Source organism: Simochromis diagramma, unplaced genomic scaffold, assembly GCF_900408965.1.
Source record: "Simochromis diagramma unplaced genomic scaffold, fSimDia1.1 OVJJ01000159.1, whole genome shotgun sequence".
NCBI classification, from domain to species: Eukaryota; Metazoa; Chordata; class Actinopteri; order Cichliformes; family Cichlidae; genus Simochromis; species Simochromis diagramma.
Window position 1 is genome coordinate 4,570,269 of NW_024387197.1, and position 14,608 is coordinate 4,584,876.

The 14,608-nt window shown below is 41.5% G+C and overlaps 1 protein-coding gene across 5 annotated transcripts in view; it reads right to left on the bottom strand.

Moving 5' to 3' along the window:
• The window catches only part of arvcfb (ARVCF delta catenin family member b), a 241,307-nt gene that overhangs the window by 36,832 nt on the left and 189,867 nt on the right, over positions 1 to 14,608 (bottom strand). For 4 of the 5 annotated variants that reach the window (XM_040050177.1, XM_040050179.1, XM_040050180.1 and 1 more), the window contains exons 11-14: positions 8,848 to 8,965; positions 8,527 to 8,698; positions 7,353 to 7,370; positions 5,574 to 5,645 (exon numbers count right to left, since the gene is read on the bottom strand). In XM_040050177.1, the coding sequence (XP_039906111.1) occupies positions 5,574 to 5,645; positions 7,353 to 7,370; positions 8,527 to 8,698; positions 8,848 to 8,965 (380 nt within the window). The remainder of the gene's footprint in view (positions 1 to 5,573; positions 5,646 to 7,352; positions 7,371 to 8,526; positions 8,699 to 8,847; positions 8,966 to 14,608) is intronic. The other variant, XM_040050178.1, reaches the window with a different exon arrangement.

The following is a 14,608-nucleotide window of genomic DNA, read 5'->3' on the forward strand; positions in this document are numbered from 1 at the left end:
AAACCATCTGTCTTCTCTGTCCAAAATGTGAATATTGGCATCCTTGAAAGAGTGACCTTTGACCTTTAGATGCAGATGTACAGCCGAGTCTTGGCTGGGTCTCAAAAACACTGGGATGTCGTGATTGGAGAAGACTCGCCTGAGTTTCTCTGAGGGGCTGATTGACCCTCTGGGCGTATTAGTGCTAGGACTAAGGTTTGGTTTGTTCTCTGACATGCACTGGCAAGTATGGGATCTTTGGGACTCCGCCCATGACTGCTGTAAGTACACAGTCTTCATCTTAAAGTGCCCATAATGACATTGAGTTTAAAGCTTTTCCATTCTGCAATCTGATCCCACTGATAATATATGCATTTGTGGTCGGAGGCATGTGTAAGAATGATTTTACTGCAGGCCACAAATAAAGTTATCTTAATTCACTTGGGGAAAAAAAAAATCTTTTATTAGCTGAGCGAGCAGTTGGTTGATTTTTAAAGGCTGAAGCTTGTTTTTTTTATGTCTCAAGGTAAAACGCTCTTAGTCCTGGTTTGGCTATGATCTGAACTCTTGTACTCGCACACTTTGGATGCTCTGGCTCACTGAAAACACAAATATATCCTCAGCTGTGTGAGGCGCTTTCCACCCTCCTGCATCATGAGAGTACTCTGACAGTAAAGCATAAGAGCACAGATAAAGGGAAACATATAAAGACTGTACCAAATGTAAGGTCTAATTAATTAGATACAGTGTTTCCTCAAAGGAAAGCTAACAACTGTTTCTCTGTCCTTTCAATATTTTATTCAGGCTGGAAGAAACCAGGAAGAAACAAGATTCCATTCAGGTTTTTCCCCCTCACCACTCTTAAGCCACTTTCACATATGTTGGAAAAACCAAATTGGAACATTATTATTGGAACAGTCGTCCTTGCTCGTATGCAGCACACATGTGCTATTCTCACACAGCTGCAAATCGGCACAACAGGACATCACACGGACTTGGTGCTAAGGAGTCGGCTGATCATAAACCTTTTAATGCTTTAGAATTGATCTATAAGTTAACTGCATAAACCCTTTCACATCTTTTCCGTTCTCCCACCTCCTTCTCCTCTCCTGACCTTTTTCCAATCTAAGGGTAAAAGCTGTGGTTTCAATTAACTGCTGGGAAAATGTTTCAACATCTCAGGGGCTGCCACACTCACAGGCTCTTTAATGGAAAGGGTCTTTTCACAATTCTTAATCACTTTTGTTACAGCTCCCCTCCCCAGTAACTTTGGACTTCTCTAATGACGGGATAAATAACTCCGACCTTCAGTCATGCTGACATTTATATAACATTATTTTATAAGCCATACTTTACACAGCAGCTATTTCTAATCCCTGAACTACATTATTTCTCTTCCAGTGCTCACAGTACATAAAGTTGTAGTCAAATGACACCAATGCTGGAACTACAGCCTTGGACTTTTGCAGTGGACAAACTTCCTACAGGTATTACACAACTTTTCACTTTTGTTTTCAAGAAACTAAACCATTCAATCTTATAAAAGTTCACAAACGAGTTTTTGTTAAATTATTGTTTTAATGTCAGACAGTTATAGTTTTCATCCTTTCAGCCCTGGTGGTGTTTAACAGCCTTTAGATGCTACTGAAAAACTACAGACCCTTATAGTATCTGTGCACACAGATCAGAGGGCTATTTTTCAGAGATTCAAATTATCATTGGACTGTGATATCGGCTTATTGATCCATAATCTGAAAAATAACCTGCTCCCACACAGGCTAGGTCTACACCGTACGTTATCATGGTAATATACCCTGGTAAGAAGTGAACCGTCTTCATAATAATCCTAAAGTTACATAGTTAAGCTCAAATCCTGCTTCGTAGCTCAGGTCTCTGTTATATCGGCCATCTGCTTTCACAGAACAATTTTGGAAAAACCTGATGTACTCCGACTGCCCAGCAACAACTTAGCGGACACACAAAGTACAGTATTTAACTGCTATTAGTCAGTGTCGGGCATGTTGTGTTACTTATTGACATCTGAAGCTTTTAGTATCTTTAAAAAGTTGTCTCAAAACACGCATCAGACAGCCCTCTAATCACAACCGCTGTCAAAATAAAATGCCCACAGAGCCCTTGCTCTCTTGTCTCCTCTTTTCTTCTTTTTCCAGCATACACACACATGCACACATCCACACATAAACAAGATTAATCATTGCCCACTGCCAGGTCCAGCATGCTCCCTGCATTGACCTCTCCCTGCCTGACATCAGATCAGGACTGGGATACACATGTAATCTCCCATATCTCCCTCAGCCTTGGGAGCTGCTCTCGCTCCCTCATTGCAAACGCCCCCCAGGTGACCAGCGGATGTGATGGTGGTGGTGGAGGAGGTGGGTAGTGGAGTATGTGCCCCAATCACACAAATACACATTTTCACAGAAAAAACAAACAAGTTACCCAGAGGACTTTTACAGTCTTTCAGTAGCAAGCGCGTCCATCCCTGATGTTTCCCAGTGAAGAAAAAGTGATAAATGTGCTTTAAAAGACATTGTGGGTTTTGCTCTGGTGATTAAGCTTATTATCCATGCATCTCACTGTTGTTATTCTGCTGTGTGTTGAGCTAATAAATGTCAAATATGATTTGTCTGTCTGCGAGCAAGAAAATGCCGGGGCCGCTCTCTACAACACGAACCCATACACTCATCTCAGCTGTGCATGACATTTAGGCCTATAACGATAATTGCTTTCTCTGGAGTCTAAACTCTGACGGGAGTTGTTTCCACACTGTGTAATGCAATCGCAGCACCAGCCTAGCTGCTATAGATCCTCAGCTGCAGTGTGGCAGCTTGGCTTTTACCCATGAAAACCCAGCCAGTGGAAAATATTAATTATTATCCTTGTAGCTCATCTACTTTCCTTTACTTTAGGGGCAATTTAAAAAAAGGCAAAATCTGCTTAACTTGGAAAAGCACAGCAATTAATTGTGATCTAGTTTAACGAGGGCCCACTTTGACGTGTTAATGTGGCTAATTAACAGTCAATCAGGAAGTGATATGGACTTTGAGTGCCTGCCACTAGACATTAGCCACATTTCTATCCAAAGTACCCAAAGCTTCTACTTACAAAAACTTTTTAATGTAACTAAAAGGTGCCTTGAGAACAATGGTTGTCTGCATTTTCACTGTTCAAGCATCGGAGTACATTAGATAAAGTAATCTGCCGATGTTGTGACAGGTAAATCTGAGCAGCGAGACGGCACTCTGGAGGATACAACCACTTTGGCAGAGGAAACTTGCCAAAGATACACACAACTGTGGTGAATTTTTGCAAGCTTTTTACCAGAATTGTCTGTGAGGTGGCAGAGATAGACAGGGTGAAATGTCAGCCAATCAGCACAGCAAGCCCCACACCCAAAGTTGCTGAACTCTGAGAAAGTACAGCTGCAGAGCGGTGACTTTCAAGGGAATAAATCAATTTCCACAAACCTACATGCTGGTCCCTCCAAAGGTTCCTGCAGTAAGTTAAGTGGTTGGTAATGAAGGTGCTGATGTGTTAATACCACACAGGGGTGTTTAACAAGGGCATGCGAATTCCACAGACACCACGGACACTTTACTGCAGAGTAATGTACTGTACTGACATACACATGAGCAAATATACATCTTTCTCCTAACTCGATGAGGTTTGTACTGCAGGCTAATTGCTATGCCTGCACGCGTGCGCGCGCACACACACACACACACACACACACACGCACACGCACACACACACACACACTCTACTGCATGAACCACATGTCAAATCTGGGAATGATGCCCCCTGCAATGTTACCTAACATCATGTCTGTTTGTACAATGCATTAGACAACAGAGAAGAGAGAATAAGAGTCTTTTAATATTTGACTATGATCAATAAATAATAATCAGTTTGTGGATTCACAGACTGAAATTAAGGCCTCAAACAACCATGTTTTCCCAGTAACCACACTGACTCAAGTTCTCAAGCAACAGCTAAAGACATCTCATACTCAAGCTTTGTGTGTTGCTGACAAACATTTTCTACAATACTCCAGGGTGGAAACAATGTGGCTTCTAGTTATTATGATAATAAATCCTTTGGGTAAGGGTAGGGTCGACTTTCCTAATCTTTTGAACGTAGTCAACCTAAATCAGGAAGTTATGATATGCCAGCTTGTTACTTTTCCACTGTGTAAATACTTGGCAACTGTATTAGCAGAAGGTTTGCTGTAAACAATGTGGCTTATCATGAATGATTAATATGATTAACGTTGCAGGGAGATGGTCAGCACCTCAGCAGTTGCTAATTAAGTCATTATATCGTGATGGCACAAACAATAAAAGCTTTTAAAAAAAAAAAACTTGAAAACTGAAACGTTCAAGAGGACCTAAGTGTTTTTGTTTTTTTAAAACCAGAACCAGAAAAAACTCTGGGAAGTTACTGGTCAGAGCCAAGATTTTTTTTTTTTATCAAATTACCTGGCAGAGCTGCTACACATGTGTTTACTGTTTAAATTTGTGAGCTTTAGACTTCACTCACACAAGACTTGACACTGGTTGGTGACTTCCTGAACCCCAGTTTCACACAAGAGACTAACAGCAACCTTCAGAAACCACTTGCCAAACCAGTCCTGGAATGCAACCAGCAGTTGCCAGGGGATCACAGTGTGGTCTGTAGGCTTGTTGACTGATGCTTTAGCAATCAGTTTCAGAGCAACTGCCACCACCTACAACTGGATAGGGAATACACATGTTTCCTTCATGACCTGTGGTTGCCAGATGATCAGTAAAGCGCCATTTCTATGAGGTACTCATCAACATTGGTTCCTAGGTGGAAGTACCTGGTACCAGGTACTTTTTTAGCATCCTACGTTTGCTCAGTTGAGCTGAAAATATGACGTCAGACTGTATTCCACTGATTGACCAAGGTATGACGCCACTGGATGAGTCATGAGCGACACCTTCACAAGAATCAAACCCACCATTTTTGCAACCCGGCAACAAATGAGATGGTTAGACACAAACCTGCACCGTGGTCCAACAACAAGGTGCATCCATCGGCTTACCATCACCTCATGCTGTGTCACACACAAATGACATCGTGAGACTTGAGCCACGTTGCTATAACAACAGCACCCATACTGAACATACATGATGTAAAAAAAGATGCTGTCCATCCACTCCTAAGGTGCACTGTCAGAAACAACTTTGAGCACAGAGCAATTCAACATATTTAACAAAAGATGATTTTCAGCCTCCGTATACAGTCAGAGGCTGTTTATTGCCTGTTGTGCCTCAGTGCATTGTCACAGCATTTAACAAAAAAAAGGGCTTACAGAATTGATGCTCTCACAAGCTGCAAACAATCAACCGTCCCACTGGAGGCACAAAACCATCAAACAAAGCTAGCTCAACAGCCAGCTAGCCGAGAGCCTCTTTCTCACTCAAAGGCCTCCCACACTCTTGTTGACCACCACAGAAACGACTTGCCCCCACCCAACCCAACCACTCACTCACTAGATGAGATGTTCTGTATAGATTTAGCGTTAAAATGTTTTGCTCACAAAGGCCTACCTTTTGATGGCTCTGTGCGCTTAGGCAGATCCAATGTGTCGTAGCTTTTGTCATTCTCACCGTTTTTTCTGCCTGGAGGAGAGGAAGGAAACGAGGACGTCAGTGTCAGACAACTGGATATTGAAAAGAGACCCCAGGGTTATGCTGAGGATGATGTCAAAATCTTTGGACCATAGGGGCAGAAAATGCATCTCAAAAAACAAATAACGCACAAGTGTTTAAATGTACACACAGTACAGAGATGTAGCAACATGATATGTACAAACACTCCTAAGCTAACTGCTTCCCTTCAGGAAATAATCTACATCAGTTGTCTAAATCCAGGTTCAAGGATAGAGGATTTTTTTTTTTAACAAATAAAGTTAGTGTTAGTTGTCTCCTCCAAATAGTTATATATGATTTATTTAAAGAAAAGTTTATAAAAAATATTTTAAATGTAAGTCAATGGAAAATTTTATTTCTATATTTCAAGCTTGGCCTTTTATAAAGTGTTTCACATTTCAAGTCAAGTCATCATTCTGTTAAAGTGACTTTATGCTGTTGTTCAGGTAAAGATGGTTTTTATTTCATTGGCTAAACAAGAAAAAGTGACATCATGGCTTCATCCAAGCGTGAAAGGTCACATGACTTTTACTACACATGGAAAAAGCTTGGCCAGCTTTGACTCCAGTGAAATGTAAATGCAGTTGTCACGGGGTCTGTGTGTGGCTTTGCATGCTCCTTGCACACAGGCTAAGAGAGAGATGTCTGCAGGATTGTAAACAGTGAAAATGCTCGATTTGTATGAAAAAATGACATGAAGCCAGGCGTCAGATTCACAGAAATCCATGTCTGAATGAGGCTTTAGTGTTGCAAAACAAGATGCTGGTAAGATGGGAAGCTAGTAGCCATGGTGTCAGAATTTTCCCTCGCTGCCACCACAGCAAACAAAGAACCAGCACTGCTGTCTGAAAGCATAAAAAAAAAAGTCTGCAAGACCCAAAAAGCCCAAACATTCAAATCCGTAAAGAATCATTTACCTCTATATTTTTTGCACACTTAAATGTTCCAGATAATAGAAAACTGTAGCGCACGATCCAGGCAGCTTTAATAAAGTATTTTTTAGCTTTAATTATTGACATCCTCAGAAGTTTCAAATCACAAACGATCAAACAAATGCATAAAAAAACTGAGTGTGCAGCAGAGCTTGACATTTATGCTTAAGTGTACTAGAAAGGGGTGAAGAGTTCCAGTTGGATACTGTTAGCGGTGTTCTTCAAAGCTGTCAGGATTCATTTTATCTGGAGTCTAAAAGAATTCACACCAAAGTTCAATTTGGGGATAGATGTGCAAATTTCCATTTCAGCATCTCTGGTTCGCTGGATTAGTCAAGCTCCACTTAAGAACACTACAAAGACAGATTTGTTGTTGACTTACCGGTTTTAGCACTCGTTTTACCTTTCACCTTTCTTAGAGGACTGACAAAAAAAACCCAACCAACTAATTCTAACAAACTGAGGAGTTTGGGACAGGTGGAAGTCTATAATGCTCAGAGCTACGGTCGGTAGGTATGGTAAGGGAATGTGTGTGGAATGAATGAAACCCCCGATTTTCTTAAGTCCTTGGAACTTTCTCAGGTTTCTGGAGGACACCCAAAACTACTTCTAACTATATTCTACAGCCAGGGGGAAAGAACGAGGAGGTGGAGGAGGAGGAAGAGGAAGAGGTGGGGGAAGACAGGGAGAGGATGGAGACGAGGAGAGAGCTAAAATGAGAAAGGTTGAAGAGGGGGGCACTCACCTTGATTAAACCATTCCTCTATAGTTAGCCAAGGAAGCAGCAGCAATGCCAAAAAACAAAGCAGGGAGAAGAGAGAAGAGCCATGGTGAAATAGGAGTGTGCTGTGTGTGTGTGTGTGTGTGTCACGAGGCTGTGTAATACATGAGAACAGTTTTTATCAGAAAAAGGAGTCATCTGTTACTGAATAGGAAAGGTGAAAGAGAAAAGAAAACTGACAAATAAGCTAAATAAAGAGAGAAAGACTAAAGAAAGGAAACGGTGCTTTGTATAGATAGCAAGCCATTAGCAGTTCATAGATGGTCTCTGGGACCCATGGGGATAGATTTTAAGGTGTGTGGAGGGCAGTAAAAGACAGAGAAAAGTGTCGGATATAAAGAAAAATGAGAAAGGGGTTTTTAGATAGGTTAGCAAGCAAGAAAGAGAGAAAAGAATAAAAAAAAAAGGAAAAGGGAAAGATTTTAAAAAACATTAAGTATCAGCTTTAAGAAGGCAGGTGAAATACACATAAAACAGCAGAGACTGCAGCAGCATTTGCGGTGCTAAATTAAAATCACTGCGTGGGAGGGGGAGAAAAGTACTCAAAGAGATTGAAGTAAGAGCCAACAATCAGGCTGTCTATTAGCCAAAACAAAGCACGAGTGCGTGCTGATTATCATGTCATATTTTAAAACAAATGCAACACTAAACGGAAGAAGAGGCCAAACTTAGCCTACTGCTGTACAGTCTGAAGGCTGTAATCATTCACTTTGCACGTGTGTTTACACGTCGGAAAGCATCCGAGCGGTTAACTGGCTTCTTTATTAATCTCTGTACACGTTAAGCATTGTGTTGTCCTGAACCCTAAACTAATGTGGTTCTCCAAAGAGCCATTAGAAGTCAGGGGTCACTGGCTGGTAGTCACATCTCATTGGCTGACTGATTAATGGCGGCCATTACTGTTGTACAGCTGGGCGATAACGGCATCATTTAGATAACAGTCACAGGAGAACACTGATTAAGACCTCTGAAGCAACACATGCATTAAGAGCTGTTGTGTCGCTGTGAGTAACTCCTTTATTTGCACACATTTGTATTGAGAGTTAGATCATCCATGCATCTGTATCTTCTACGAACTGGATAGCTGTGATTGTTTGGTTACAGTGTTTTCATCTCCTCTGTTCATCCTCCCTCTCACCTTTGGCCTTCTTGCCTCCGAAGCAGCCAGCATCGTCTTTCTTCTTCCTTTGTGGTCCCGCTGAACCTGGGGCTTGTAGCGCCGACGGGTCCTGGTACTTTTCGGCCCCCGGCACCTCTTTGTGTACGTGATAGGACAGATTCCTCATAATACAAACACAATTCTCCACAGACTGTGAAACAAAGACAGGAAAATTACCAGCTACATTCATCACAGGAATACTGAACAGCATAAATTCATAAGAACACTACAGCAACAACCTGCTATTAGACTGAGCTCATTCTGAATCCATGATAGTGGATGACCCGGATGTTGTCTCACCTTGTTGTCCATGTCCTTCTTCCCTACAGCTGACTGAAGAGCGTGCAGCAAAGCGTCCACCAATCCCTCACATTCCCTCAGTCTGCGCCGAGCCTCTGCCCCGTCTGAGCTCACATTTCTACAGAAACAAAGTAACACACATCAAGCTTAGGAGGCGTGCATAGACGAAGATTTGCCTGAGGAAGTGAATGAAAATTTGACCAATAGGTTTGTTTTTTTTAAATTGGAATAATCACAAGTCAATAGTTTGTGCTAAAAGTAATTATAAAATTATCCATTTCAAAATATGACACTACAGTCTCCAGAATCCCATCTCATTGACTCTGGCTGGCATCCAGTGTGAAATACCAATAAAGCAGTAAGGATACTAAATCACAGTACAATTATCCACTGAGAGCCTGCTCTAATTATAAACAGTACTCCTATAACTACTATTTATACTTTCACAAAAATTAGGAAAGGGAAGAGGAAAAGCACCGAAGGCAGTGAAAGTGTTTTTAATAGTCCTAAAGAAGTGAATATAACAAGCATACAGAGAGGATGACAATTACAGCCAGATGTCTCACTGTTCAATAAAAGTGCCATGTAAACCCATATCAGTCTTCCCCAGCCGTGTGATTTTTAGAGTTTCCATGTGACCCACGGCCTCCATCCTCTCTGTCTGCCTCAGATGTACAATGCAATAAAGCTAGACAGCTTTAGGAATAATCTTTTAAAAAAATTATTAACATAAATTTCTTTTTTTTGGTACGGGGGGAGGAGGGGGGGGCGGGCGTCACCCAGCGCCTTGAGCACAGCTCCTACAAGCACGGCAGCAGAGCTGGTGCAGTCTTCGTGTGCCTGTCTGACTGTGAAAGGGAAAGGATTTAAAGAGGGTTAAGGGATAGCAGGGACTCCCCGCTCCTCACCGGGGACTTCATTTATGAGGGCTTCCAACTCACATAATCCCATTAGCTGACCCCCAGTTAGGCCTTTGGAAGAGTGGCAGCATTGCCGAGGTAAGCAGAACTGCGCCTCTTTTTTGTGCCGTGGGGACTGAAACATGTATGAGGTCTACCGCTGCTACAGTGCTGAACGGTTCATTTTAAACTGCAAACACTGTGGAGCCATTTGGGGTTTCTGCTTTTTTCTCTCTTGTATTTTGTTAATCATTTACCTGCGTTCAACGAATTTAGTGAACTCAGGTCTCCGTGTAGTCTAGTGCTCCCCTTAGCTGGCAGTTATGGTCTTTGTCTGTCTACCCAGACTCCTTCTTGCCTTGTTTTATTTGTTTCTTCCATCAGTCTCTGCAATGTGCTGCAAAAAGCACATTTTAAATAAAGATTGGCTTTAGTTTGCAGGTGTCCTGCGTTTGGGTCTTTCTTTGAACTGAGCATAAAAAAAACTGCATCAGGAGATGCTTCTCTGCTCAAAAATGATTAATTTACAAGTGAAAACACCCATGCACTTTAATCCCAGGCATGTTTTTGATGTGTGTATTTAGGTAAAGCTACCATTTGTCTACTGAATCACCCTGCAGTGTACAAACTGTTAACTAATCCCTGGTTGGAGACAGTGCAGAAAGGCTCGACAATCTCTACTTAACCCCATTCGTCTCCATGTATTAAAAAAAAAGAGGTGTCATTTCCCCTGTACACAAATCTAGTGGCGCGCTCACCTTGGATTTATTTGACAGAAGTGAATTTGGGGAACAGACAGACACGAGGATTTATTGTCAGCTGTTTCATTTCCAGCAGTCTTTGAGGGAACAGTTGTCCTGTTGGAGGTTTATAGATGGTACATCTGTCAGTAGAGACAGTGAAGAAAGCTGCTGTTGTCTCTTTATGGACAGGTCATGTGGCGCTGTGCTATTTATGGTCTATATGTACTAGTGATTATCGAGCAGTCCTGCCTTTTACAAACTGTTACTGCTTTACAAAAACTTTCTTTTTATGTGGGAACCACAGAAATATGTTAGGCCAGGTTTGACTGCCTGCCATTGGCATTACTCATAACTTTGCTTGCTGTGACATTTACTCACTCATATCTGTATATCTGGAAAACTGACATGCATTGCTTTAACAACTAGCACCTGTATCCATGAATACGCCCGGTGTGGATCTGTGACGCTGCCTCTCCATCCGGCACGATCACATCACACCCGGATTTAGCCTGGTCTGTTATTGATTATTTCCTCCAACTTCCTGTCCTCCTTATTCGTTTTATTCTCTTTGATGTGGCTTCTGTGAAAAATTTGACCTTCAGCATCATAGATGCTTGACGCATGAGGATGCTTTGGATATGTACAACAGCATATCTGGTGGCATCAGATGGAGTCGGAAGATAATGCAGCTGCAGTAAAATTCAGGCAACAGACATCATTCTACCAATCCTAATAGCAATGTGGCAGCAAACATATAATTTTATTGGGTTTTTACCCAAGCCAACAGCTGGTTAGTTGGTCATTTTATGACCTGAGTGCAGACTGATGGTCTGCAACTACTGGATGAATTTAAATGCATGACTTGAGATCTAGTAAACCAGGTTTTGTTTGTCTGCCACTAATCCCTTCTTCTAACTTTACCTCCCTCATCCGTTCCCATTCTCAATCCTTTTGTACCTTTGTTCTGTAATAGAGGAACTAGAGGGAACAGCTGTCACATCGTGGGTGTTTTTGTTACTGTTAGAGAAAACTGAACCCACTTCCAAAGAAACCCCAGCATGTTACAACATTCTCTTGGAATGTTGCAGTCCTGGAATGGACAGGACACCAGCGGTGGTGAGAACCTCCTAAGAATCTAAATGATTTCTATCCAGTGTAATATAACCGTTACTTGTATACACAGCTCAAATAAATTCAAGCAACACTTTAAAAACACATGAGATCTCTATGGAAAAAGATCATGCCGAAAATATCTAGACTGGGTCATGTGTCAGGAACAAAAACCCCTGTTTGATGGAAATGAAAATTACCAACCTACCGAGGGCTGAATTCAAAGACACCTTTTTTTAAATTATGTGGCAGACTAATCTATTTTGTTGACTAATCTATTTTGTTGAAATTTCATCGCAGCAACTCAAAATGGTCTCAGTAGTTTCTATGTCCTGACTATGTCAGACATGTTCCTGGTCATATCATCTAGTCAGGTTGTTTTGTAGTTCTGGTAGTGCTCATCCTGTTCCTCCTCGCACAAAGGAGCAGATCCCTGTCCTGCTGATGGGTTGAGGACCTTCTACGGCCCTGTGCAGCTCTGCTGCCTGTCTCCTGGCATACACTCGATGGTCCTGAAAAAGTGCCGGAAGACACAACAAACCTTCTGGCAATGGCATGCATTGTTGCGCCATCCTGCGGAAGTTGGACTACCTGTGCAACCTCTGCATGGTCCAGGTATCACCTCATGTTGCCAGTAGTGACACTGACACTAGCCACTTCAAAACTAGAGAAAAAACAGTCAGGAAAGATGAAGAGTGGAAAATATCAGTGAACTCCACCTGTAAAACCATTCCTGTTTTGGGGGTTGTTTCATTGTTGCCTGTCTAGCGGACCTGTTGTTAATTTCATTAACACCAAAGCAGCTGAAAGTGATTAACAACCCCCTCTGCTATTTAACCGACCACATCAATATCCCACAGGTTTCATTGACTTGATGCTGTACTCTGATTAAAAAGTGTTGCTTTATTTTTTTTGAGCAGTGTATTTAAATGTCAACACGCTCAGAATTATAGGCACTCACTATGCCAAAGCTGAGTTGATTGTCGTGTTTGGACGGTGATACTGTAGAACGCAGTAAAAAAATACCAGAGTAAAATAATACAACAATGGAATAACGTTATATAATTTGGAAAAACAAGACCATTTTCTTTTCTTTTTGATGATCAAGTGCAGTCACTGAAAACATGTAGTTCTTCAAAAACACAAGGTCTTCTATTATTAAGCAGAAAGACATGTTTTTAGGACACTGTTGCTTCTGAGCGTGCAGTGGTTCTGCAAAAATAAAAAGGACACCACAATGGGTCAGTGCCCTTATGAGAACGCTTCATTCTTAAAAGTTTTTAGCTCATCGTACGGCCTTGCGTACTCCAATTATCTGACAATTTCAGAATTCCGAAAATGTATTTTTTTCTAGACCTCGGCGTGTCATATTTTACCGTTAGAAACTGAGAGAACGAGCGGGTGTGCTTTCAGAGGTCTGTCCCGTCTTTCAGTCTGCACAGACTCCATCAGCCCGTCAGTGTGTATATTGTGTGTCTGCTTTATCAGATGAATTGTGGGTGTGAAGGTCGCTTAAGAGTCATGTGGTCATCGGAGGACAATAGAGCAGGAAAAGAGTGGAGCAGCACTGATGGAGATGGATGAAGACTTGGCTGACCTTTGCTATCGCCCTGCAAGGTCAGCAGAAGCATTTGGGACCATATGTGTATCCTCAGCTCTGGTATCTGTCAGGTTTATCAGTGCTGATCGTATTTCTGATTCAGTGTATGGATTGAGCTTCGTATCTAATCCTTGTTGAGATTCTTTTCGTAATGCCTGAGCCTGTAAGCAAAATTTGTAGCAAGATTTAAGGTGCCAAAAACACACCCTATCAATCAATCTCGTCATTTTTTCTAAATTATTTAGGATGGCAGGGTTGACTGTAATGCAGTGACTGGCTTATTTGTCGCACTGCTTCAGCTGACATTCAGCAAAGCAGGACTTTCCAGAATGCTGATTTCTTTTCTGTTGCCATAGAAAAATCACATGAGCAGAGTCCAAGTTGCAGAAAAATATGGCTACTTTTGCTTTTTCTTTTAAAAACAACATTCATATATCATCAACAATAAAATGCTCTCAAGTAACAAAATCAGACCCTTTGAGGCAGTCACCACATGCTGGCAGAAAAGCTGCGATACGCTTTTGCATTGATTGACTGGAAGATCAGATATATTTCCTCGATTTTTGTCTTGGTGACAGCGATTTAGAGTGCTATCTAACTTGCAGTTCCAAAATCTATTGTGTTGGGTTAAGAATCCTGCAAAGGCCAATGCTTTTGATTCATATCATTCAAAAAGCAGCTGTGGGTAGAAATGTTTTATCACAGGATCAAGGTGATCACTAAGTTCAGATAAGCGGATCAAAGGCTTTTATTTCTTATAGTTGGTGAATATTGTATAACCTTGTGTAAACGTGGTGTTGTACCAGAGCATTTCAAATGTAGAACGTCATAATGCATAAATTTTCTTCCAAATTTTTAGAATGGATCAGTCCACAAAGAAGCAATTCCCTCCATGTCTTGGATGTTACTCACTATTGTAACCAAGTTATTCTTAGTTGGGCATTCACTTTTCAAACATTTACATGTAGAAGTATTTAAGTAGAATATACATGTATAAGTAGATTGCTCACAGTGTTACACAGTTGAACCAAAAAGTCCACCTCTCTTCCCAATATAGTCGGTAGTGCCCTTATTTTCTCCCACCAGCTGGGCAAGATGACTGTGCAACTCCAAAATATATGATAGTGGTCTGCCAGCTGTTCTCCACACTTCTGCCAACACAAACCAGTCGTTTCACCTGTGTGTGCATACTTTAACATGGGGGTTATAAAATATCTTTATAGGTTCTGCCAGCAGAATCCTCTCCAAGCACCTGAGCTGGTGGAGGTCAACTGCATCAGACACAGTCTGCCAATCATCCTCTGAAATGGAAAACTCAGACTGTTTCTCATACTTGCATTTCGATTTATTACTTGCATGTTTTTTCCACTGACTTGATATTTGAATATAATCTTGAAACAAGTCTCTTA